The sequence below is a fragment of the Cucurbita pepo genome, chromosome 13 (genome assembly GCF_057944985.1).
Source record: "Cucurbita pepo subsp. pepo isolate OVF chromosome 13, ASM5794498v1, whole genome shotgun sequence".
Taxonomy (NCBI): Eukaryota; Viridiplantae; Streptophyta; class Magnoliopsida; order Cucurbitales; family Cucurbitaceae; genus Cucurbita; species Cucurbita pepo.
The window spans coordinates 15942358-15960913 of record NC_141810.1 but is presented as its reverse complement, the minus strand read 5'-3'; the positions used below and the strand labels follow the sequence as shown (position 1 = coordinate 15960913).

Genomic DNA, 18556 nt, shown 5'->3' with positions numbered 1-18556 from the left:
TCAAATGTCGATATCGAACGAACGAGTTCAACAAACTCGAGCTTCTCTACATCACGCCTCGTTTGAAAAGGGGTGTAAGAGTTGATCTCGCCCGGTTAAGTTGGAATTGAACTAAACAATATTTCATATAAAATAAAATGCAGATGAATAATAACAAAGTCTAGTAAGTTGAAGATTTGGAAAAAGACTCGAGTCCAAAATTGTTACGGCATATATGTTGTTTTAAAGTTCTGATACTATTATTGAATGTACAACGATTCAAAAAATTCCCCATTAGAAACAGAGGCAATTCAATATGGGTTGGTTACCATAAACTTGCGAATCTACGACTAGTTTTGGTCCTTGAGTTGATGCAGTGACTCGCAAAAGCGTGAATGAAACTGCACCTGTGTACACAGCTGTGGTTGATTCCATGCTGGAAATTCAAGGCAAAGACAAAAGATTTCATCAAAATGAGGAGAATTTATTCCCAGAGGTAATGCAACGGCACTTTTTCTGAAAGAATCTTGTTGAAACTGTACAAAAATGTCAAACCATACGTATAAACATGGATATTCTCCTCCTGGTAAACTGACAAATTTTAGTTCTCATACCTACATGACTAGATAAAGAACAGTTCATTTTAGAAAATCCAACACAAGCTTGGTCACCAGACTGTGGCAAGCTTTTGTGAACAGAAATGGAAGAAGCAAGAGAAAATAATAGAGTAGCCATAGCAGCAGGAAACTATACTCACAGCATGAACGCATAGTCAAAAGTTACAAATTAAACAGGCAGAGCTTCTTCTCTAAGAACACCGCCCATTTCCATTCTCCATGAATAGTCAACCAAGCCAGCAAACTCTCTGAAAGGCACACAGAATTAATGAGTGAACATGAACACCTTTATCAAATGAGATCAGAACAGGTTAAACATACAGTGCAAGAGAATGGCAGTGTCAATTTTCTTTTACCAGATTTTGTTCGGTAGAAGCAAAACTGTAGTTGCATTAGGTTTGGAGCAATAAACTTGAAGCTTAACAAATTTCAAATTCTAGAATAGTTAAGACAAAGCTGGAAGAGGGAGTGAAAGAGCAGAGACTAACTTGAGATCATGGCTGACGACAAGTACAGTTAAGTCTTTCTTTAGATTCTTTAAAAGCTTCACAACATCAGCACGAGCCTTCCAATCTATCATATAAGAATGAAAGGGCATTAAACAAAAGCATAGGCCAAAATTACATCCCACATTTCAAAAAGCTTCGTATGCCAAGATGCCAAGCGATATGAACCAGTCCTTATAAAAACAATAGAAAATTATTCCAATAAAACATTAGGTCCCAGAAATTGTTGTTAAACATAATTTAAAGCCAAGGGCAAATGAGAACCCAAGTTTGAATAGCTTACAACAAGTTGAAGTGGAAGCTATTCATTCTAGCCTTGTGATTTGATTAATGACATACTAAAGGTGAAGACCTTAAGTTCCTGGAATTTCAATGATAAAAAAGCCATCAAGTCAACCGAAATACGTGAACTAAATGATCCAGAATTTCCTTAGTTGGATTTCCCATTTTTTGTCAAATCCCCAAGTTTGTGGGACATTCAACTTCTTCAGTTTTTAGACAATACTATTATATTTATAAGGATCGTGAAATTGATCATCATACCAAGACCAGCTAGAGGCTCATCCAGTAATAACAGATCTGGGAACTGCACCTGCAAAAAAATAACTTATTCAATGTATATGTTCTGTTTAAGAAAGCAGGTACACAAGCATTTTGAGAGGTAGAAATAGAACAACGAATTATATTTTAACTAAACAATTTGGAACTAGAATCAGATGAAACAAGAATAGCATTAATTTATTTCTCCAGGCTAGCAATAAAAATCATGTATGTAGTAGTACCCCAACTACCACTAAAATTGTGGAGTCGACAATATTTTCCATCAATAATCAATTATTCAATTTATCTAACCTTAAAATGTTGTTAGATTAGACCTAAAATAAAAGGCACAATTTTTGTACTCTAGATTCTATTCCTCGCATGAGTTCATTTTGTTGTTTAGGCTTACCAATTGGATTGCCAAGGCAAGACGGCGCTTGTAGCCACCACTGAGAGAGTGAGGATCTTTGTCCAAGGGTATGCCATTTAATCCCACCTACCGTCATCGAGGGAAAGGAATATAGCAATCCGTCACGATAATAATAATTATAATAAAATAATAAAAAAACATGTATGCCAACATAACAAAAAGAATGTAATCAACTGTTGATGGGAAAGATCAAAAGTACCCAATTAATTGCTCTTTGGAGTCTCAAGGCAAGGTCCTGTTTCAAATAAACATCACTCTTTTGCCGCGGCCACCCAAATGTGACTTCATCAAGCACGTTGTCTGCAACAAAGTACCTACCTTCAGCAAAAGAATATTTTCAGTAACTTATCATTTCATAAGCTATAAATGATGAAGATTTATTGGTTTTTTATTTTCTTGAAAAATTAGTAAAGAAGAAAGGTTTATAGAGGGAAACGTAAGGAGCAGAATGAAATTTAGGACTGGATTAATGTGTCTAGATGACTTCCTCTTTAACAAGTTTCGTTTTTTTCCACTTTTTTTTTTTTTTCTTTTTTTTTCTTTTTGACCAATGGAAGAGTTCTTCTATAAGCTCCTTTGTTCTGATCATTCGGGTTGGAAACCTAGTCCTTCCTACATACTTTGTTCATTAATATAAGTGTTTCCCATCCAAAGGAATGATATAAATAGCAGGAAAATGAGGTGATATGTATGAAAAAGAAAGGCCACACGACTCTATGAGATTAAAGCAGCCTTAATCACATTTCTAGTTTTAGTCTTATCAAGGCTAACCAAAATGGACGATACCTCTCTGGAAATTGAAAGACAATGCCAACCCTATCAGTGGTTAACGGTTGAGAAGACTGACATGGTTTGTCATCTTTACCGTACTTTTGGACATAAATGGAACCTGAAGTTGGTTTGCTCAGACCTGCAAGAAGCTAAACAAGAACGGGAAGAAAGATTAACATACTTGTAAACAATAAATCAACAATTGAGCATGAGAGAAGTAAGGGGAAGGCCTAATACATTAAAATTTCAAAGAAAATAGCTAAACCTGCAATAAAGTAGTTTTCCCACTTCCACTCTGTCCAAAAATTAACCCGAAACTGCATAAATCAACAGAAAGGAGAGTAATGTGGGGACGATAATGAGGTATATGTGAGCATTAATAAACTCTTAGGAAGAAGTCCATGTTAGAGATATGTGGTGAAACGTCCTTTATTACTAAAAGGGAGGACAGACAAGTCCTTCACAAGTGCCTTGATAGTTGATTCAGGTTAGCCAGGGTGAACTGTAATATAATTACTAGAACTCAAGAAAATTTTAGGCTTCAGAAAGATAATTTATTCAATCACCAACTTTTACAACCATTTTCCTATCCATGTTCATCATTAGAGAGTATGGGATAAATTTTCTCTCGAAGCTCGAACCCCTCGTCACGGTATACTACACCAAAATACACTGTGAAACCAGAGCAGCAAATTGTACCTTTTCTCTCGAAGGGAAAAATTAACTGTGTCGAGAAGAGAATGCTCGGTCCCTGGAGGTCGATAGCTTAAATCCCTAACCTTAAGAATCACAAACAGACTTAGTAGCCGAATCAAATTTCACAATAACATCCACATTCCAGCAAATTGCAGAAATTGTAACGAAATCAAATGGGTCAATCTCAATTAGGGCAACAGGAAAACTGCTAAACGGCAATAATCAGTGAATGATAGAGCTGAGAGATTGTAACTCACTTCAAAGCAAGAGTAATCGGATTTCACTGAGAGAGCATTGGTTCTTAGGGAAGTCGAACTGCAAACGCCAAATAAAAGTGACAAACAATACGCTAATTAGGAGTTGTCACGAAACAACGGCTTGAGTTCGAAAAACAAGAGAAAGAAAATGGAAGGATTGCAGTGGTGATATGAATAGAATACCTGCTGAAGGAGTCGCGCGCAGGTAAATTTGATAGTGGGGTTGATTTCCAGCCAACGAACAACTTAGAAACAGAAACAAAGGTGGCCATGGGATCCGTTCAGCGGAGACGACGAGCCAGGCCAATGGGCTGAAGCTGAATGCCGTTTTCAAGCATCAAAATTTGACAAAATCCCCAATTTGAAGTTAATGTACCTTCGCTTCAATCTACCAATAGCTTAGCTTGTAAACACACAAACAGAAACATTTGTCCGATTTTGTTTCTCAAATTCACTCAAATTGAAGATACACACGGTTGAAGAGATTTTGATTTGATATATATACACGTAGATATTGTTTTCTTTGGGCAGGTATAGCTTAACTCCACAACTTTCTCTTAAATAGTTAAGCAGAGGTGAGTGTGGTGTATTATCTGTTTCTCTATGTGTGCGCCATCTGTCTGTGTTTCTAGAAGAACGATTTTCTTGAAAGAAATTATGAAAATAGTTAATTAATTAATTAATTCCATATATTCCTTCCATTTACTTTTATAATGATATTATTCCTAGAACATTTAGGTATTTAATTATTAGGTTATTAGATGTACAAATGGCTAAAGAAAGTTGCTAACATATTAGAAAAATAGAAACAATGATTAACTTCGAATTAATAGGTAGAAGAAGATCTTTTTGTCTTTGTCCAGAAGATTGGATTCTTCATTGCACAAATTTTATTAATCAAGAGATTAGATCTAACCCTTTATTTGGCTATAATCATAACACATTAATCTATATTAAATTGATTAAAGAGTAAGGTCTCCATCCATATCTTACCAGTATTACTTGGCAAGAACAATAATCTTCTGAATATTATGCTCCTGCATATTTGTTTTTTCCCTTGGTGGGTCACCATAGAATACACTCAAAATTCTCTCATATCCATCTCTGAATTAGATGAGATAAAAATCTAGATCACTTGCTCCCTCACTTATAAATAGCCCACTGCCCAGCTGCAATAAGAAAACTCAGATCAGGAAAGAGATGGATGCAAGGTGTAGAGCAAGAGGCCTTGTGAAGGGCATGTTGGGCCCTCTCCATGGGGAAGGTATAGCGTCGTGTTCAAGTCATGTTTCATTTATGGTTCATCGCCAGGAGAGGGCTGCGATGGCTCCATCGAACCAAAGAGTTGTTCATGATCAAGCCATGAATAATGTTCACGAGGCCAACTTTAGGAACCCTCAAGGCGGTGGGGGTTTCGTCGACGAACATATCGATCGGAAGGCTGCCATGTACATATCATCAGTCCAAGAACGCTTTAGACTTGAGGGCTTAATCAATTGAAGAAGCTTTGCCATATAATGGATATTATGTGATGATTTCTGTTTGTGAAAACTAAATATATTCTCCTCTCCTGTGTTTTCTTTATCTAAATTAGGTTCGTAATAGAAATGTATAATATATTTTGCTAGGTGCTAATACAGTTGCAACCCGGATTGTGGGATTGTTTAATCTATCTAGATATTAAATATATAGGAGTTAAGAATGTGAAATTATAGACTCAATTATTGACACTTTATTCTTCTGTTCTTTTGTGCAAAGAAAAAAAAAAACATAGTAGGTGGAATCATTTAGATTAATATTAAGTGGCAAGACTAATCGACCAAAGTGGAATCATTTTATTGGCTACGATGTTTATATAAAAATCAGCTAAAACTGGTAGTGATCCCTTTTCTTCAAAGAATATGTTCCTTTTCAAAATCCTAAAACTACCTGTTCCTGGCATTACCCTTTCTTCTTTGTCATGACCCTTGAAATTTAAAGCTATTTTTCAATTGCTCAAAAAAGGTGGTTGTTGCATAAAAACAAGAGACAGGCAAGAGTGGGCTTACAAAAAATGAAAAGAGAAGAAAAGAGGGAGAAAAGAAATTTGAACACTATGTTCATAATCATTTGATTGATTCCTATTCACACCAGAGAAGATGAGTGGTCTTGATTGCCTACAGAGGCGAAGAAAAGAATAGAGCAATATGTTAACAAATAAATCTGAAAAGCAATGCACAGAGATAAAGCTATTTCCCCATCTTCAAGATATGATATTATGCGACAACAAAAATATTCTGCTCATTACCCAATCAAAGCGTGTGAACTTCAATCTGCCTGATGAAATCACATTCATACTTGCATCATGGTGCAATGAATTCCACAGGCTTTGAACATCTTTATGACAAGACAATCCTTCTAAGCTTTTGGGTGTAAAGAAACAAACAAACAACAAAGCATTCTCAATAATCTAAGCCTGATAAACACAACTTTACACTAGCACACACATCCAATTTCTTTAAACAAAAGGCTCCACCTTCATCACACATCCCTATAGCAAGAAAAAAGAGAGCATTTCCATTGGAACTGGAATGAAGGAAAATCCAAATCCTTTTCTTTCAATCTTCATAAAGCAGATCCACTCTCATCGACCCATCACATACCTTTCCTTCGATTATAAACATTTTTCTTCTTTCTCCCCAAGTTTGGCATCCAACCCCTCAACTCCTTCTTCCTTAAGCAAATCTACAGACTCATTCCCCCTTATAACCCCTCTTTACTTTCAGGTAGTTCCAACCTTCAATTCTCTCTCTCGCTCACACTCATCCTATTCTCTTTATACTTCAAAACACACCTCTTCTTCTAGATAGAGATGAATGCAGACTGGGGGCCGGTTGTGGTAGCAGTGGCGCTCTTCATTCTCCTGTCGCCAGGGCTGCTTTTTCAGTTGCCGGCCAGAATCAGGGTGGTGGAGTTTGGGAACATGAACACCAGTGGGATTGCCATTTTGGTGCACGCCATCATATTCTTCTGCATACTCACCATATTGGTCATCGCAATTGGTATTCACATACACGTTTAACAACTTCATAATCTGCTTTGGCTACCTTCGCCAAATGAATTGCTTCTTTTTCACTAGGACTTACAGCATACTTCTGCCTATTCTGCTCCATTTCTTGTTCTCTTCTTCCCTTTCAACAATAACTTTCTATATTGTAATAATCTGTCTAAATGTAATCTATAATTTCCATTCTTTTTGGGGGTTAATAAGAAAGGTAAAGTTCAATGAACACTCTCGCGGTAATTGTTTGAATATTTTGAGCAAAATTCTTCTCTATTGTCTAAACTAATTGATCATACCCCTCTAGTAGCTTGCTTACACTATGAGACTTCAACAAAAATTTGACCAGATTATCCGCGCTAAGACGAGTAACCTTGTACTTGAGATGCGTTAAATTTATGAAACTAAAGAATAGAGGGAAAGAAAAAGAAGCTTCTCGATGAGCATGAGTAGCTACAGAGCCCAATGTTGGATGTATACTAGCAATGGAGGGATAGGCGTATGTAAAAACGAAATTAACAAACAAAATTCCTTTATCTCTTCCGAGTCTCCGACTACACATACACAAATCGCAAATCCAGACAGATCAAACAAGATCCGCTTCGAAAAGAAATACAAAACACAAGGCGGCACAAACATCACCAAGATTGCAGCAACTCCAGTTGGTAACAATCTCGAATGAAAACGGAAAGAGACGAGAATAAGAGGTTACCGGATCAGCCAGTATAGATGTGGATACGGAGAGCGAGAATGAAGACGGCGTAAAGGATGAAGAAGATGAGCGTGTGAATGGCGATGGCCTTGCCGTTGGTCTTCATACTCCCAAACTCAAACTGTCGATTATTCCCCGGAAACTGGAACAGAAGCCCTGGAGAGAGCAGTACGAACAGTACAACTCCAATCACTACCGGTGCCCAATCCGACATCCTTTCCCAGATTTCGTACTTCACTAGACGTAAAGAGAGAAATATCCAAAGTAGCAAAACGTGAAGCGAGTTGGTCTTGCAGTAACGCGATGGGGAAGAAGAAGAAGAAGAAGAAGAAGAAGAAGAAGAGAAATTGAATTCAGCAGAGTTCACTCTTTATTTCTGGATTCGAACAACGTGGGAATCTCCTAGAAGTTGGTGTTAATTACGAGATTGACACTGGTTGGTGGCGATAGGTACTGATTAAAATTAATTATTTAAGAATTTTATTCTGTGCGGGCGGTAGCAGATAATTACTTTCTGTAGTCATCAACTGGAGCTCGTAAATGAAGTGGTAAATGGGCCCCCGTGGGCCAGGGGGTTGATGGCCCACAGAATTGGCGGGTCGGTCGCGGTCGACTACAGAATAAGCGGGAAGGAAAAGGGATGGTCCTGCTCCTGAAATTATGTGGATTTATGTGCAATGTGCTCTTGCTTTTCTGCGCCTTTTTTTACCATTTAATTGCATCAAAATTTGTGCCGTGGACCTTCCGTCCTCTCAAGTGTTAATATATATTTTTTTAATTTTAGTCTCTATAATTTTCAAATTCTTGCTTAATTAAATTTATTTTTTTAGAAAAATTATAATAGTTTCTATTAATATTTAGAAATGTGAATAATCGACCCATGATGTATTTTCTTGAATAAAAATTGTTTTATCATTTTATCAATTTTGTTTAAATTAATTCTAAACTAATATAAAAATAATAATAAATTAAAATAAAATAAATCAAAAAGTTCAACAACTAAAATATTATTTTAATTATTTTAATGAAAGGCTAAGGGATGAGAACATAAAAGAAGATAAAATCTTTTGGTATGATTCTTGTTCCACGATGAATAGGTAAAAAAAAAAGGGCTAAAAGTTGGTCCAACATAATTGGATACACTGGTCTATATCTCAATGGTAATATTTATTAATTTTTAAAATATCATATTTCGACTGAAAATTATAATTTTTAATTTTAAAAAACCGTATATATCAATTATTTTCGTTTTTAATTCTCTCAACCTTCACTATGGTATAATATTGTGCACTTTGAACATAAACTCTCATACTTTTACTTTTGGTTTCTCCCGGAGCTTCTTAATAATAGAGATGTATTTGTTATGTATAAGATGTGGACTCTTCTCCCAACAATTCTCCGCTCCAACAAAGTATATTATAGAGCCTCCTTTGAGGCATAAGGAGCCATCGAACAAAATACAACATTTTGACTACATTTTTCTAGACTCACAACTTCATTGTTTGACGTTTGAGAATTTTATTGACATGACTAAGTTAAAACTATGGTCATGATATCATGTTATAAATTATAAACTTTCACAAGGTTTTCTAGACTTATAGTTTTTATTTTTTATTTTTTCAAAAGATTTCATACTTATAAACCTATGTTCATTCTCTTAAATACCCAACGTTGCTTCGTAGAAGAGATAATGGTTTGGGAATGAAATTGGAGTGGAGGACATAATTATGAACGCACCCGCCATGTGTGATGGGGGTGGGGTTAGTTACAAGGAAAATGGAATAAAAAGGGGATGGTGGAGAAGCTCCGTAAAACCTTTTACAAAAATTCTTATTCCTCTCTAACCATTAAAACTCACGCATTCTGTGCGTCCCCCATTTTTACAAGAACAACACAAGAATGAATGATTTGGCAGCTCCATTGATCGCTTCGGTTCTGTTTGCGTTTCTGTCGCCAGGGATGATCATTCAGATGCCGGGATCGGAACGCCCCCTCGAGTTCATGAATTTGAAGACCAGTTTTGCTTCCATCTTTGTTCATGCCGTTGTCTTTCTTCTGCTCCTTATTTTGTTACTTGTTATGCTCAACCTCCATATTTACATTTAGACCTCTGCTTCTTCTTCTTCTTCTTCTTCTTCCTTCTACATCACGCTGCTGCTTCATCCATGTAATTTTTCTTAATTTCTCTCGTTGATTCGTGATCTGTAGTTGAAGAACTTTCATGTTGCTTACTCTTCATCGAATGAAAAATTCTCTCACCCGCTTAATTTCAAGTTCAGATCTCTTCTTCATGCTTTGATTTTTAGTTCAGTTTTCATTTCACTTTCCTCGCCTGAAATTTTGTTGATGCACTCTCTCAAATTTTGAATGATCTTGTACTATACTCAGACATAGACTCTAATTAATTTTTTTTGTTTGTTTGAGTCATAGCAGAATATAGTTTATTTTGAACATCTGACAGATCTCTAATTAACTCCATTTTTTTAAAATTAGGTGTTCAGATTGTGATTATTGATCAAAACTGGAGGTCTAAAATTCATACTGATTCGATATGTGCTTTTTGGGGGACTAGTTTATTACCACGCCTAAAAATATTTTTGCTACGTTCTTAGTTTTGAATGTAAAATAAAATAAAGTTTAGTTAGGTATGCACGTAGTTGAGGCAAGTCACTTATTCGTAGAATAAAGTTTTATGGTAAATCCGATCCCCTTTCTCGAATCTCGAATCTCGAATCATCGAGTTGAGGAATCAAATTCCTCAAGAACAGAGGATAAAGTTGAGAGGATGATTATAAACAGAGAGAGATTAAAAAGAAAAAATGATGTATAGATGGAAGCAGATGATAGAGTTAGGAAGAAATAAAGAAAGAGGATTACACAAAAGGTGCAGAAATAGAAATAGAAATAGAAATAGAAATAGAAATAGAAATAGAAATAGAAATAGAATTAGAATTAGAATTAGGAGCCCATATAAACATGAACACCAACAGCCAGCAAGAAGATGCAGATCAAGGCAAAATAGAGAGCGGAATGAACCAGAATGGAGACTCCGCTGGTCTGGAAGTTCCCAAACTCGATGAAGCGATTCTTCCCAGGCATCTGAACGAGCAATCCGGGGGTTAGGAGAACGAAGAGCACCACCGCCACAAAGACCGGACCCCAATCCGCCATGGCAAGGAAGAGTCTAGGGAATGGAAATGAGGAAGGTAGAAGAGGAGGAAGACGGCATTAAGTAAAGGAGAAAGGAGGAGAAAGGAATGGTGGTGGAGGGATGAGTTGGAAAGACGAAGGTTAGCGAATGAAGTTATTCAGATTCACATGTTCTTAAGTGGATTGGCTATAGGCTTTACTCTCTGTTTCTGTGTATTTTTGGTTTCTCATGTTTTATTCTTGACTTACTATTCAATCATTATGACCTTTACAAAATGTGTTCTTCATACTTCCATATATACTTCAAATCAAAACTGTAAATATCATTTTCAACCCAAGATGCAAAAAAGAAATTTAGTAAAATATTCGTCGACAGCAGGGTTCGAACCTGCGCGGGCGAAGCCCAACAGATTTCAAGTCTGTCTCCTTAACCACTCGGACATATCGACTATTTGATAGTCAGAGCTCCATAAAATAAAAATAATATAATTTGTACCAATCAATAAAATAAAATAAAATAACGGTCGAGTTACCAAGTTCCTTATTCTATATTTGAAATTGGATCGTCGTTCCCGTATGAAATGGACAAATGGTAACTCTTAAGATGGTGACAGTTCTGGTAGACGATCGATTTGTTTCGTTGTCATTTCTGGTAGATGATCCCCGCTTTGTTGTCATCTTCTAATTTGAATCGCCGTAGCCATATCCAATTCTAAGTTTCTTGTTTGTGTGCCTAACAGAACAGAGTGCGCGCCATGGCGGGGATTTTGCGTATTAATAGTCGAAGAGATCCATGTTTATGTTGCCACCCTATCTCTATCAATCCACCCCTCCTTATCATTCCCATAAGGGTCCGTTTCGATTCCATAGTTACCTCTTTGGCAGCCAAATTTTGGGACGGACGTAAAATCGGAGAGAGTCGGGTTTCTGGGCATTGATGGGTATGTGTAATGAGAAACTTGTGGGCTTTTTTAACAATAGGTGGTTGGTTTTTGTGGCTGCAATATGGGTTCAATCTTGCGCGGGAATCGGGTATCTTTTTGGAAGCATATCGCCGGTGATCAAAACCAATTTGAGTTACAGTCAGAGGCAAATTGCGCGGCTCGGTGTGGCGAAAGACCTTGGGGATAGTGTCGGTACTCTAGCTGGAACCTTGTTGGAGATATTGCCCTTCTGGGCAACTCTGTTGGTCGGTGCTGTCAGTAACTTTGTCGGGTATGGTTGGATTTGGCTCATCGTCACTGGTCGAGCTCCCGTTTTGCCTCTCTGGGCTGTAAGTTTTCAGTCTCCTCCTCTTTTCTTTTAATCGAATGGGTATGAATCATCGTCTTTAGATAGGTAGAATGTTATATCCATATTCAAACCTTGATAGGATTCTGTAAAAAAAAAAAAATGCAGCAGGAAGCACATTATCTGTTTGATAAATTGTCTCTAAGATTATAGAAGCAATTTTATTGAATATTCAACAGATTTGCTGAATATCTATGTTGATTGAAGCTATTGAAAAGTCCTTTGAAGAACAAATTGTTAAGCTATTCCCCCTGTTTTGCCAGTTTTGTTTAGTCATGTATGAATATGATTGTGCAGATGTGCGTTCTTGTATTTGTGGGAACGAATGGGGAGACTTACTTCAATACAGTTTCTCTGGTTTCTTGCGTACAAAACTTTCCAAAAAGCAGGGGTCCTGTGGTTGGGATTTTGAAAGGCTTTGCTGGTTTAAGCGGTGCAATCTTGACTCAGATATATGCAATCATGCATTCTCCTGATTCAGCCGATCTTATATTCATGATTGCAGTAGGTCCTGCACTGGTGGCTATTGGCTTGATGTTTTTTATCAAACCTGTTGCCGGCCATAGGCAAGTGCGGCGGTCTGACGCCATGAGCTTTACTACTGTTTATGGCGTCTGCCTCCTCTTGGCTGCATATTTGATGGGTGTCATGCTTGTTGAGGATCTTGTTACCTTGAGCTCCACTGTGATAGCCATTTTTACTGCTGTTATGTTTGTCATCCTTCTTATTCCCTTTTTGATTCCGGTGGCGTCGACTTTGAGCTCAGAGACGACAACATATGCTGAGCAAGAGGCTCTCCTACAACCGTTACACAGACAGGAACCTGCTACATCTGAAGCAGATGGTAATGAAGTGATATTAAGTGAGGTGGAAGATGAAAAATCAGAAGTAGAGGACTCAGTTCCTGCATCAGAGAGACAAAAACGCATTGCTCAGTTGCAAGCAAAACTCTTGCAAGCAGCTGCAGAAGGAGCAGTAAGAGTGCAGAGGAGGAAGGGTCCACGTAGAGGGGAAGATTTCACTTTGGGTCAAGCTTTAATCAAAGCAGACTTTTGGCTTATATTTCTCTCCCATCTCCTTGGTTCTGGGACTGGATTGACCGTGATCGATAACCTCGGACAGATGAGCGAGTCCTTAGGCTATGATAATACACATATTTTTGTGTCCCTCATCAGCATATGGAACTTCCTCGGCCGTGTTGGTGGTGGCTACCTCTCTGAGATTGCTGTCAGGTACAAAATTTATTTTGTTGTCTCAAGCTGAGATCCCACGCCAGTTGGGAAACGAAAAGGAAGTATCCTTTATAGCCGTGTGGAAGGGAAACGAAAATGAAGTATCTTTTATAGCCGTGTGTAAACTTCTCCCTTGCAAATAGTATCAAAGCCAGTTACTGGATGGTACGAGACACTGGTTGGAGTAGGGCTAGACCCTCTCCATAGTAGATGCGTTTTAAAACCTCGAGGGGAACCCTGAAAGGAAAAACCCAAGAAGACAATATTTGTTAGCATTAGCAGTGGACTTGGGCGGTTGCAAATAGTATAAGAGCCAAACACTAAGCGATGTGCCAGCGAGAACGCTGAACCCTCAAAGAGGGAGGATTATGAGATCCCACGTCGATTGGAGAGGGAAACGAAACATTTCTTATAAGGGTGTGGAAACCTCTCCCTAGCAGACGCGTTTTAAAGATGCATTCCTTATAGAGGCATGAAAACTTCTCCTCGCAAACGCATTTTAAAACCTTGAGAGAAAACTCAGAAGTAAAAGTCTACAAAAAAAAAAAAAAAAAAACCCTAATTGCTAGCGGAGGACTTGAGCTTGGACCGTTACACCATAAAATATATATCATTTTCTTCAACAGAGATTATGCTTATCCAAGACCTATTGCAATGGCGATTGCGCAACTCCTTATGATATTTGGACATCTCTTCATCGGAATGGGATGGCCTGGAGCAATGTACATTGGAACTCTCATAACAGGGCTCGGGTACGGGGCTCACTGGGCAATTGTGCCTGCTACTGCCTCTGAATTATTTGGGTTGAAAAAGTTTGCTGCTTTATACAACTTCATCACTCTCTCTACTCCCATGGGATCTTTGATATTTTCTGGGTTAATCACGAGCAGTATCTATGATAAGGAAGCAGAGAAGCAAGCTCTCAATCATCTCTCACAGCTGCAGAGCTCCAATGGACCGCTCAAGTGCGTGGGCACCATATGCTTCTCTCTAACTTGTATGATAATGGCTGTTTTCTGCGCCATTGCAGGCATCTTAAGTTTGGTTTTGGTTCACCGGACCAGGGGTGTTTACTACAAACTCTATGGAAAATCTCGTTCATCCACGCTTTGTGTAAACTAGATTTCACCATTATTCATCAGTAAATATAAAATATGCTATGCATTTATTCCACCAAGGAGGTTTGAGCTTAGCTACATGTTCTTGACAGACACAATAGTTATGTTTTTTCTAATCATTATATGTTGTTTATTTTCTATACCAACAAATTTTCATACAAAAAGACAGAACAGAATAGGAAACAACTTGTTACATGACCATAACTTATCTTTCGAGTTCATCACATGATGAGCAACAAAAATTAGGAATTAAAGGCACTGCAATCGATTCGAATTTCACCATCATTACCAGTCTTAACTCCAATCCGACCCATCTTGGTCATGGCGTTGATAAACGCCGCATTGAACTCTGCCCCGTTGGTGGCGAAGCTGCGGACTGTCGGCTGGGATTCGGACTCCGTGAACAGAATCTGGTCGGCAGTGAAGAGGCCCTTGCCGGCGATAAGGTTCTGGTAGTAAACGTTGTCGAAGGTCCGAGGGGTTATAGGATCCATGTCTATGGCTATGCTGGGATCCACGTTCCGCGGACACGCATCCATTAGCTGCTGCGCGTAGCCGGGGTCCAACGACGGGTCCACCGGAGACGAAGGGGAAAAGGAGTAGAGACGGTTGGAGAAACGGTCGCAGTGGGAGAAGCCCAAGGTGTGGGCTCCGGAGAGGGCGATCATGTCGATGAGGGTCAGGTTGTGAGCGGCGAACATGTTGACCAGTTGGTCCAGATCGAAGAATGGCTCCGGTAAGTTTCCGGCCACTCGGGATGCTCGGGAAATTAGCCCATCTCGACGTCCTAGTTCCACGCTGTACAGTGGGCCCCCTGCCTGAAACACGAGGACAATAAATCAATGATTTTAAAATGTTAATTCATAATTTTTAGTGAAATGTCATGAATTTTCTTTTAAAATATTTTTTCATCCATTGATTTAAAAAATCGTACCAAATTAACGACATCTCTAGTTGCAAGAGCCAAAACGTCAGCACAAGAGACAACACCGGGACAAGCACTTTCAACTGCTTGTTTAGCTTTAATAACCGTGTCAAATCCATCCCCTGCTAATGAAATATTGTCTTTAGCATCTTTTTCTGCATCCCCATTCTGAGATGCTATCAACACCGAAGCATCACAACCCTATACTCATTAGTGATAAACCAATATTAAGCAGAGATCAAGTTGTTGAGGATTGTTAGGAGAGAATCCCACGTTAACTAATTTAGGGGATGATCAAGTTAGAAGAAGCACCTCAACGAAGCAATCATGGAAGAAGAGTCGCAAAGTTGCAGGGACGGTGACGAACGTTTGATCAAACTTGTTTTGAACAGCTTGTGTAACGATTTGCTCCACGTTGGGACAAGTGGAGGCGTAGAAATTCTCTACTAATTGTGCGTCTGTTCTCTCGACAGTAGCCGCCACAAGAAGCACAGCCAGAACCAAAGCCCTCCACAAAGCTCCCATGGCCATGGCCGCCTAATTGGTTTGTGTAACTTCTACTAAGATCCGGCATCCCTTCAGCATATATAAGGTGTGGAAGAGGAGGATGGGGTGTATGAACTTGGTCAAGCTAAGATTTTTGAAAAGAGAGAGTAAACAAGGTGGTGACGATTGAGTTGTTGGGGTCAATCCACATTAGTATTATTATTCTACAAAAATGGGTTGGGTTTATATTATTGCTGTGAATCATAATTTGTTTAGGGTTTAGTTTAGGTAATTCGGGTTCCTTGCAAGAATGCATGAAAATGACATTTATAATATTCAACTTCCGTGCCCGTGAAACCATTGTTTTCTCAACTTAAAGTCAAATGTTGGAAGTGGTAAGAAATGGAAAATTTTAATAATATTGCAATTTATTACCATCAACTTGGGATAAGAAAATTTCAAAACTCGTGATATTATCATATCAGACGCCTTCCTAACTGATTACCATCATTTTTAAATGTTTAATACATTTTTAACATATTTGATGGGATCGGGTAAAACCTATGACTAAGTAGACCTATGAAATTTAACTTTAAAACCCTTTTAGTAGGTTAGGAACATTCCCGGTGGACCAAGCCTTCTAGGAGAATGTTTTTTTTCTTGTCTCTAGTAGATATTGTTCGTTTTTGGAAACCTTCTCGTATAATGCTTCTTTCCAATCCACTAATAGATATTGTCGGCCATGTTTATTTCTTATATACTAGCAACTATTATCCGCTTTGGTCGTTAGCAAATATTGAACTTTTTGAGTTTTTCCTTCTGAATTTTTCCTCAAAGGTTTTAAAACGTGTCCACTAGAAATAGGTTTTCATTCGCCTCTCCCACCGAAGTAGAATTCACATTTTCATAGAGGAGAACTAACATAAGAAGAATGACTAATTATGAACGAACTAAGGCGTGGACAAGTTAGTGGGTTAGTTCCTTCCATGTTAGATGATTTGGAGATTTCATTTTTAGTTTAGTTGACTTTTATTAAGGGAAGGATTTTAATTTTAAATAAAATAATACCCATAATCCAACTAACAATTAAAGTATTATTCGTGTATTTATATATACACACGTGTGTATGTGTGCGCATGTAGTTTTGCGAGATGAATTTTTTTGTTTTAATGGAGGTAGCTTAATATTATATATTATTTTTTTTTATCATTATTTGAGATTAATTAAGTTCTTAAACATCTATTTGATACTCACGTGCTGGTTAGAGGCAGGTTTCGATCACTCTTATTGTGGTGGCACGGAACCACTAAATGAAGGCGGTTTAAATTTGATAGTTGGGGTGAATACAAGTGCATACAAGCGAACCCAGCCGGTCCAAGATTCCCATTCGCTGGCTTGGGGAGGTTCTCAAGATTCCCATTCGCTGGCTTGGGGAGGTTCTGGTTGTGGTTGTGGTTCTAAGGATAAGGTTCGCGTTCGCTCCCTCTCTGTCTCTTCCCCTCCTCCATATCCATTTCTTTTTCTCAATCAACTAATTCTGTCGATTTCTTGTATTCGCTTCACTGTTCCAATCTTCAGGAGCCGAGGAAATCCCTGTTGCAGCCATGAGTTTAAACCTAATTGGCGCATTCAGAGGCCTCTCTCTCGCCTCTTCTTCTTCCTCCTCTTTCTTCAAAGGCGATTTCGGATCGATTCAACTGCCTCCCAAGCTCTCCGTCTCGTTCCCTAACAGATTCCCTTTAACCATTGAAAATGCGCACAAGAAGGGAGCTGGAAGCACGAAGAACGGCCGAGATTCTAAGGGCCAGAGGCTCGGCGTTAAAATCTACGGCGATCAGGTTGCCAAGCCTGGTTCTATCATCGTTCGTCAGCGTGGAACCAAGGTAGTTTCTCAGTCCCAAATCATTTTCCAATTCGATTTTGAAAATTATATGTTGAGAAGTTGGTGCTCGTTCCGCACATTGTTTAGGGCATTCCTAATTTACGAACATACATCGATTGTTTTGTAATTGAGTTCCATGGTGTCTGTTTTTGTACAAATGATTTCAGTTCCATGCCGGAAAGAATGTGGGGCTTGGCAAGGACCATACAATTTTCTCATTGATTGACGGGCTTGTAAAATTCGAGAAGTATGGACCTGACAAGAAGAAGGTTTCACTTCGAATCTGGACCTTTCAAGATAGCTTGCAAGAATGAACACAAAACTGAGATGTATGTATTTGATTGCAGGTGAGTGTGTACCCAAGAGAAGTACAGCCTGAGAATCCAAACAGCTACAGAGCAAGGAAGAGGGAGTATTTCAGGCTGCAAAGAGAGCGCAAGAAAGCAAGAAAGGAAGGCACTATTGCTCAACCCCAATTAGTATTAGCTTCCACTGATGCTACAGAAACCAATCCAGTTTGCTGATTTCTATAGGCAGCACTTCAATCACTGCTTGTTTAAAAGCCCTGATGATCTTGCAGGAAGAAGGTCTGCTTCTCTAGCTTCACTTCTTTAGTTGTGCACATATAATTTGCCACATTCCTCACAGGAACGTGTTTCATTATTATTCGCAATTACCAATAGTCGCTCTTGTTCTACTTCTTGCCCCTAGATATTCTGAAACACTCAATAGTCCATTTTGAACTAAGTAAATAAGGATAAAAGACTCAATTAACTTGAGAGTGGAAGTAGTTATCACTTTTAAAAGTAAGGAGTAACTTATTCATATCGCAAGGAGTGAAAATAGTCTTTCATTCTCAGAAGCAAGGAGTAAGTAACACAATAGTGTCTCATGGAATACGGGTGAGTGTCTCATGGAATACGGG

The 18556-nt window shown here is 38.4% G+C and overlaps 8 protein-coding genes and 1 non-coding gene across 15 annotated transcripts; 4 read left to right on the top strand and 5 right to left on the bottom strand.

Annotated features, from left to right (window-relative positions):
• Positions 1 to 148: 148 nt before the first annotated feature.
• Positions 149 to 4247, bottom strand: ABCI11 (non-intrinsic ABC protein 14). 4 transcript variants are annotated; one of them, XR_002817124.2, is made up of 12 exons: positions 3980 to 4247; positions 3797 to 3854; positions 3543 to 3622; positions 3109 to 3160; positions 2859 to 2992; positions 2272 to 2386; positions 2052 to 2138; positions 1646 to 1694; positions 1085 to 1169; positions 737 to 844; positions 540 to 601; positions 149 to 415 (listed from the first exon to the last, which is right to left on the bottom strand). XR_002817124.2 is itself a non-coding variant. In XM_023694909.2 (11 exons), the coding sequence occupies exons 1-10, from the start codon at positions 4066 to 4068 to the stop codon at positions 766 to 768; spliced, it is 828 nt and encodes a 275-aa protein (XP_023550677.2). In that variant the 5' UTR covers positions 4069 to 4247; the 3' UTR covers positions 149 to 515; positions 737 to 765. The 4 variants fall into 4 exon arrangements, 2 of the variants coding, with proteins under 2 accessions (XP_023550677.2, XP_023550676.2); XR_002817122.2 differs by having other exon boundaries at positions 540 to 844; XM_023694909.2 differs by lacking the exon at positions 540 to 601 and having other exon boundaries at positions 149 to 515.
• A 1519-nt stretch (positions 4248 to 5766) lies between these two features.
• On the bottom strand, positions 5767 to 7819 carry LOC147789792 (uncharacterized). 2 transcript variants are annotated; one of them, XM_087116934.1, is made up of 2 exons: positions 7549 to 7819; positions 5767 to 5952 (listed from the first exon to the last, which is right to left on the bottom strand). In XM_087116934.1, the coding sequence occupies exon 1, from the start codon at positions 7760 to 7762 to the stop codon at positions 7553 to 7555; it is 210 nt and encodes a 69-aa protein (XP_086973060.1). In that variant the 5' UTR covers positions 7763 to 7819; the 3' UTR covers positions 5767 to 5952; positions 7549 to 7552. The 2 variants fall into 2 exon arrangements, with proteins under 2 accessions (XP_086973060.1, XP_086973059.1); XM_087116933.1 differs by lacking the exon at positions 5767 to 5952 and adding an exon at positions 6098 to 6966.
• Positions 6648 to 7088, top strand: LOC111808749 (uncharacterized). Its single transcript, XM_023694906.2, has one exon. The coding sequence runs from the start codon at positions 6648 to 6650 to the stop codon at positions 6855 to 6857; it is 210 nt and encodes a 69-aa protein (XP_023550674.1). The 3' UTR covers positions 6858 to 7088.
• Positions 7820 to 9329: 1510 nt separating the features above from the next.
• On the top strand, positions 9330 to 9821 carry LOC111808750 (DUF3339-domain containing protein). Its single transcript, XM_023694907.2, has one exon. It carries the CDS (start codon positions 9448 to 9450, stop codon positions 9652 to 9654), a length of 207 nt encoding a protein of 68 aa, XP_023550675.1. The 5' UTR covers positions 9330 to 9447; the 3' UTR covers positions 9655 to 9821.
• Positions 9822 to 10354: 533 nt separating this feature from the next.
• Positions 10355 to 10947, bottom strand: LOC111809330 (uncharacterized). Its single transcript, XM_087116932.1, has one exon. It carries the CDS (start codon positions 10717 to 10719, stop codon positions 10507 to 10509), a length of 213 nt encoding a protein of 70 aa, XP_086973058.1. The 5' UTR covers positions 10720 to 10947; the 3' UTR covers positions 10355 to 10506.
• Positions 10948 to 11065: 118 nt separating this feature from the next.
• On the bottom strand, positions 11066 to 11147 carry TRNAS-UGA (transfer RNA serine (anticodon UGA)). The gene has a single exon. It is a non-coding gene; the product is annotated as a tRNA-Ser (tRNA).
• A 141-nt stretch (positions 11148 to 11288) lies between these two features.
• Positions 11289 to 14391, top strand: LOC111808747 (protein NUCLEAR FUSION DEFECTIVE 4). The gene is made up of 3 exons (XM_023694904.2): positions 11289 to 11971; positions 12286 to 13220; positions 13847 to 14391. Exons 1-3 carry the CDS (start codon positions 11636 to 11638, stop codon positions 14340 to 14342), a joined length of 1767 nt encoding a protein of 588 aa, XP_023550672.2. The 5' UTR covers positions 11289 to 11635; the 3' UTR covers positions 14343 to 14391.
• Positions 14392 to 14514: 123 nt separating this feature from the next.
• LOC111808748 (peroxidase 55) lies at positions 14515 to 15973 on the bottom strand. Its single transcript, XM_023694905.2, has 3 exons — positions 15576 to 15973; positions 15273 to 15464; positions 14515 to 15156 (listed from the first exon to the last, which is right to left on the bottom strand). The coding sequence occupies exons 1-3, from the start codon at positions 15792 to 15794 to the stop codon at positions 14581 to 14583; spliced, it is 987 nt and encodes a 328-aa protein (XP_023550673.2). The 5' UTR covers positions 15795 to 15973; the 3' UTR covers positions 14515 to 14580.
• A 1098-nt stretch (positions 15974 to 17071) lies between these two features.
• On the top strand, positions 17072 to 18328 carry RPL27 (ribosomal protein large subunit 27). Of its 3 annotated transcripts, XM_087116741.1 has the most exons (5): positions 17072 to 17152; positions 17186 to 17217; positions 17328 to 17632; positions 17799 to 17900; positions 17979 to 18328. In XM_087116741.1, exons 3-5 carry the CDS (start codon positions 17354 to 17356, stop codon positions 18153 to 18155), a joined length of 558 nt encoding a protein of 185 aa, XP_086972867.1. In that variant the 5' UTR covers positions 17072 to 17152; positions 17186 to 17217; positions 17328 to 17353; the 3' UTR covers positions 18156 to 18328. The 3 variants fall into 3 exon arrangements, with proteins under 3 accessions (XP_086972867.1, XP_023550671.1, XP_023550670.1); XM_023694903.2 differs by having other exon boundaries at positions 17072 to 17217; XM_023694902.2 differs by lacking the exons at positions 17072 to 17152; positions 17186 to 17217 and having other exon boundaries at positions 17264 to 17632.
• Positions 18329 to 18556: the final 228 nt, after the last annotated feature.

What these genes read in the sequence shown, in the direction of transcription:
- ABCI11 (XM_023694909.2), bottom strand. Translation starts at nt 4,068, where the DNA reads ATGGCCACCTTTGTTTCTGTTTCTAAGTTGTTCGTTGGCTGGAAATCA. An exon ending in GCGCGCGACTCCTTCAGCAG is followed by an intron (nt 3,855 to 3,979) that starts GTATTCTATTCA and finishes TGGCGTTTGCAG; the next exon opens with TTCGACTTCCCTAAGAACCA. An exon ending in TTGCCTTGGCAATCCAATTG is followed by an intron (nt 1,695 to 2,051) that starts GTAAGCCTAAAC and finishes ATTTTTTTGCAG; the next exon opens with GTGCAGTTCCCAGATCTGTT.
- LOC111808749 (XM_023694906.2), top strand. Translation starts at nt 6,648, where the DNA reads ATGAATGCAGACTGGGGGCCGGTTGTGGTAGCAGTGGCGCTCTTCATT.
- LOC147789792 (XM_087116934.1), bottom strand. Translation starts at nt 7,762, where the DNA reads ATGTCGGATTGGGCACCGGTAGTGATTGGAGTTGTACTGTTCGTACTG.
- LOC111808750 (XM_023694907.2), top strand. Translation starts at nt 9,448, where the DNA reads ATGAATGATTTGGCAGCTCCATTGATCGCTTCGGTTCTGTTTGCGTTT.
- LOC111809330 (XM_087116932.1), bottom strand. Translation starts at nt 10,719, where the DNA reads ATGGCGGATTGGGGTCCGGTCTTTGTGGCGGTGGTGCTCTTCGTTCTC.
- LOC111808747 (XM_023694904.2), top strand. Translation starts at nt 11,636, where the DNA reads ATGGGTATGTGTAATGAGAAACTTGTGGGCTTTTTTAACAATAGGTGG. An exon ending in CCGTTTTGCCTCTCTGGGCT is followed by an intron (nt 11,972 to 12,285) that starts GTAAGTTTTCAG and finishes ATGATTGTGCAG; the next exon opens with ATGTGCGTTCTTGTATTTGT. An exon ending in CTCTCTGAGATTGCTGTCAG is followed by an intron (nt 13,221 to 13,846) that starts GTACAAAATTTA and finishes TTTCTTCAACAG; the next exon opens with AGATTATGCTTATCCAAGAC.
- LOC111808748 (XM_023694905.2), bottom strand. Translation starts at nt 15,794, where the DNA reads ATGGCCATGGGAGCTTTGTGGAGGGCTTTGGTTCTGGCTGTGCTTCTT. An exon ending in TCCATGATTGCTTCGTTGAG is followed by an intron (nt 15,465 to 15,575) that starts GTGCTTCTTCTA and finishes TAATGAGTATAG; the next exon opens with GGTTGTGATGCTTCGGTGTT. An exon ending in CTAGAGATGTCGTTAATTTG is followed by an intron (nt 15,157 to 15,272) that starts GTACGATTTTTT and finishes CTCGTGTTTCAG; the next exon opens with GCAGGGGGCCCACTGTACAG.
- RPL27 (XM_087116741.1), top strand. Translation starts at nt 17,354, where the DNA reads ATGAGTTTAAACCTAATTGGCGCATTCAGAGGCCTCTCTCTCGCCTCT. An exon ending in TTCGTCAGCGTGGAACCAAG is followed by an intron (nt 17,633 to 17,798) that starts GTAGTTTCTCAG and finishes AAATGATTTCAG; the next exon opens with TTCCATGCCGGAAAGAATGT. An exon ending in ATGGACCTGACAAGAAGAAG is followed by an intron (nt 17,901 to 17,978) that starts GTTTCACTTCGA and finishes ATTTGATTGCAG; the next exon opens with GTGAGTGTGTACCCAAGAGA.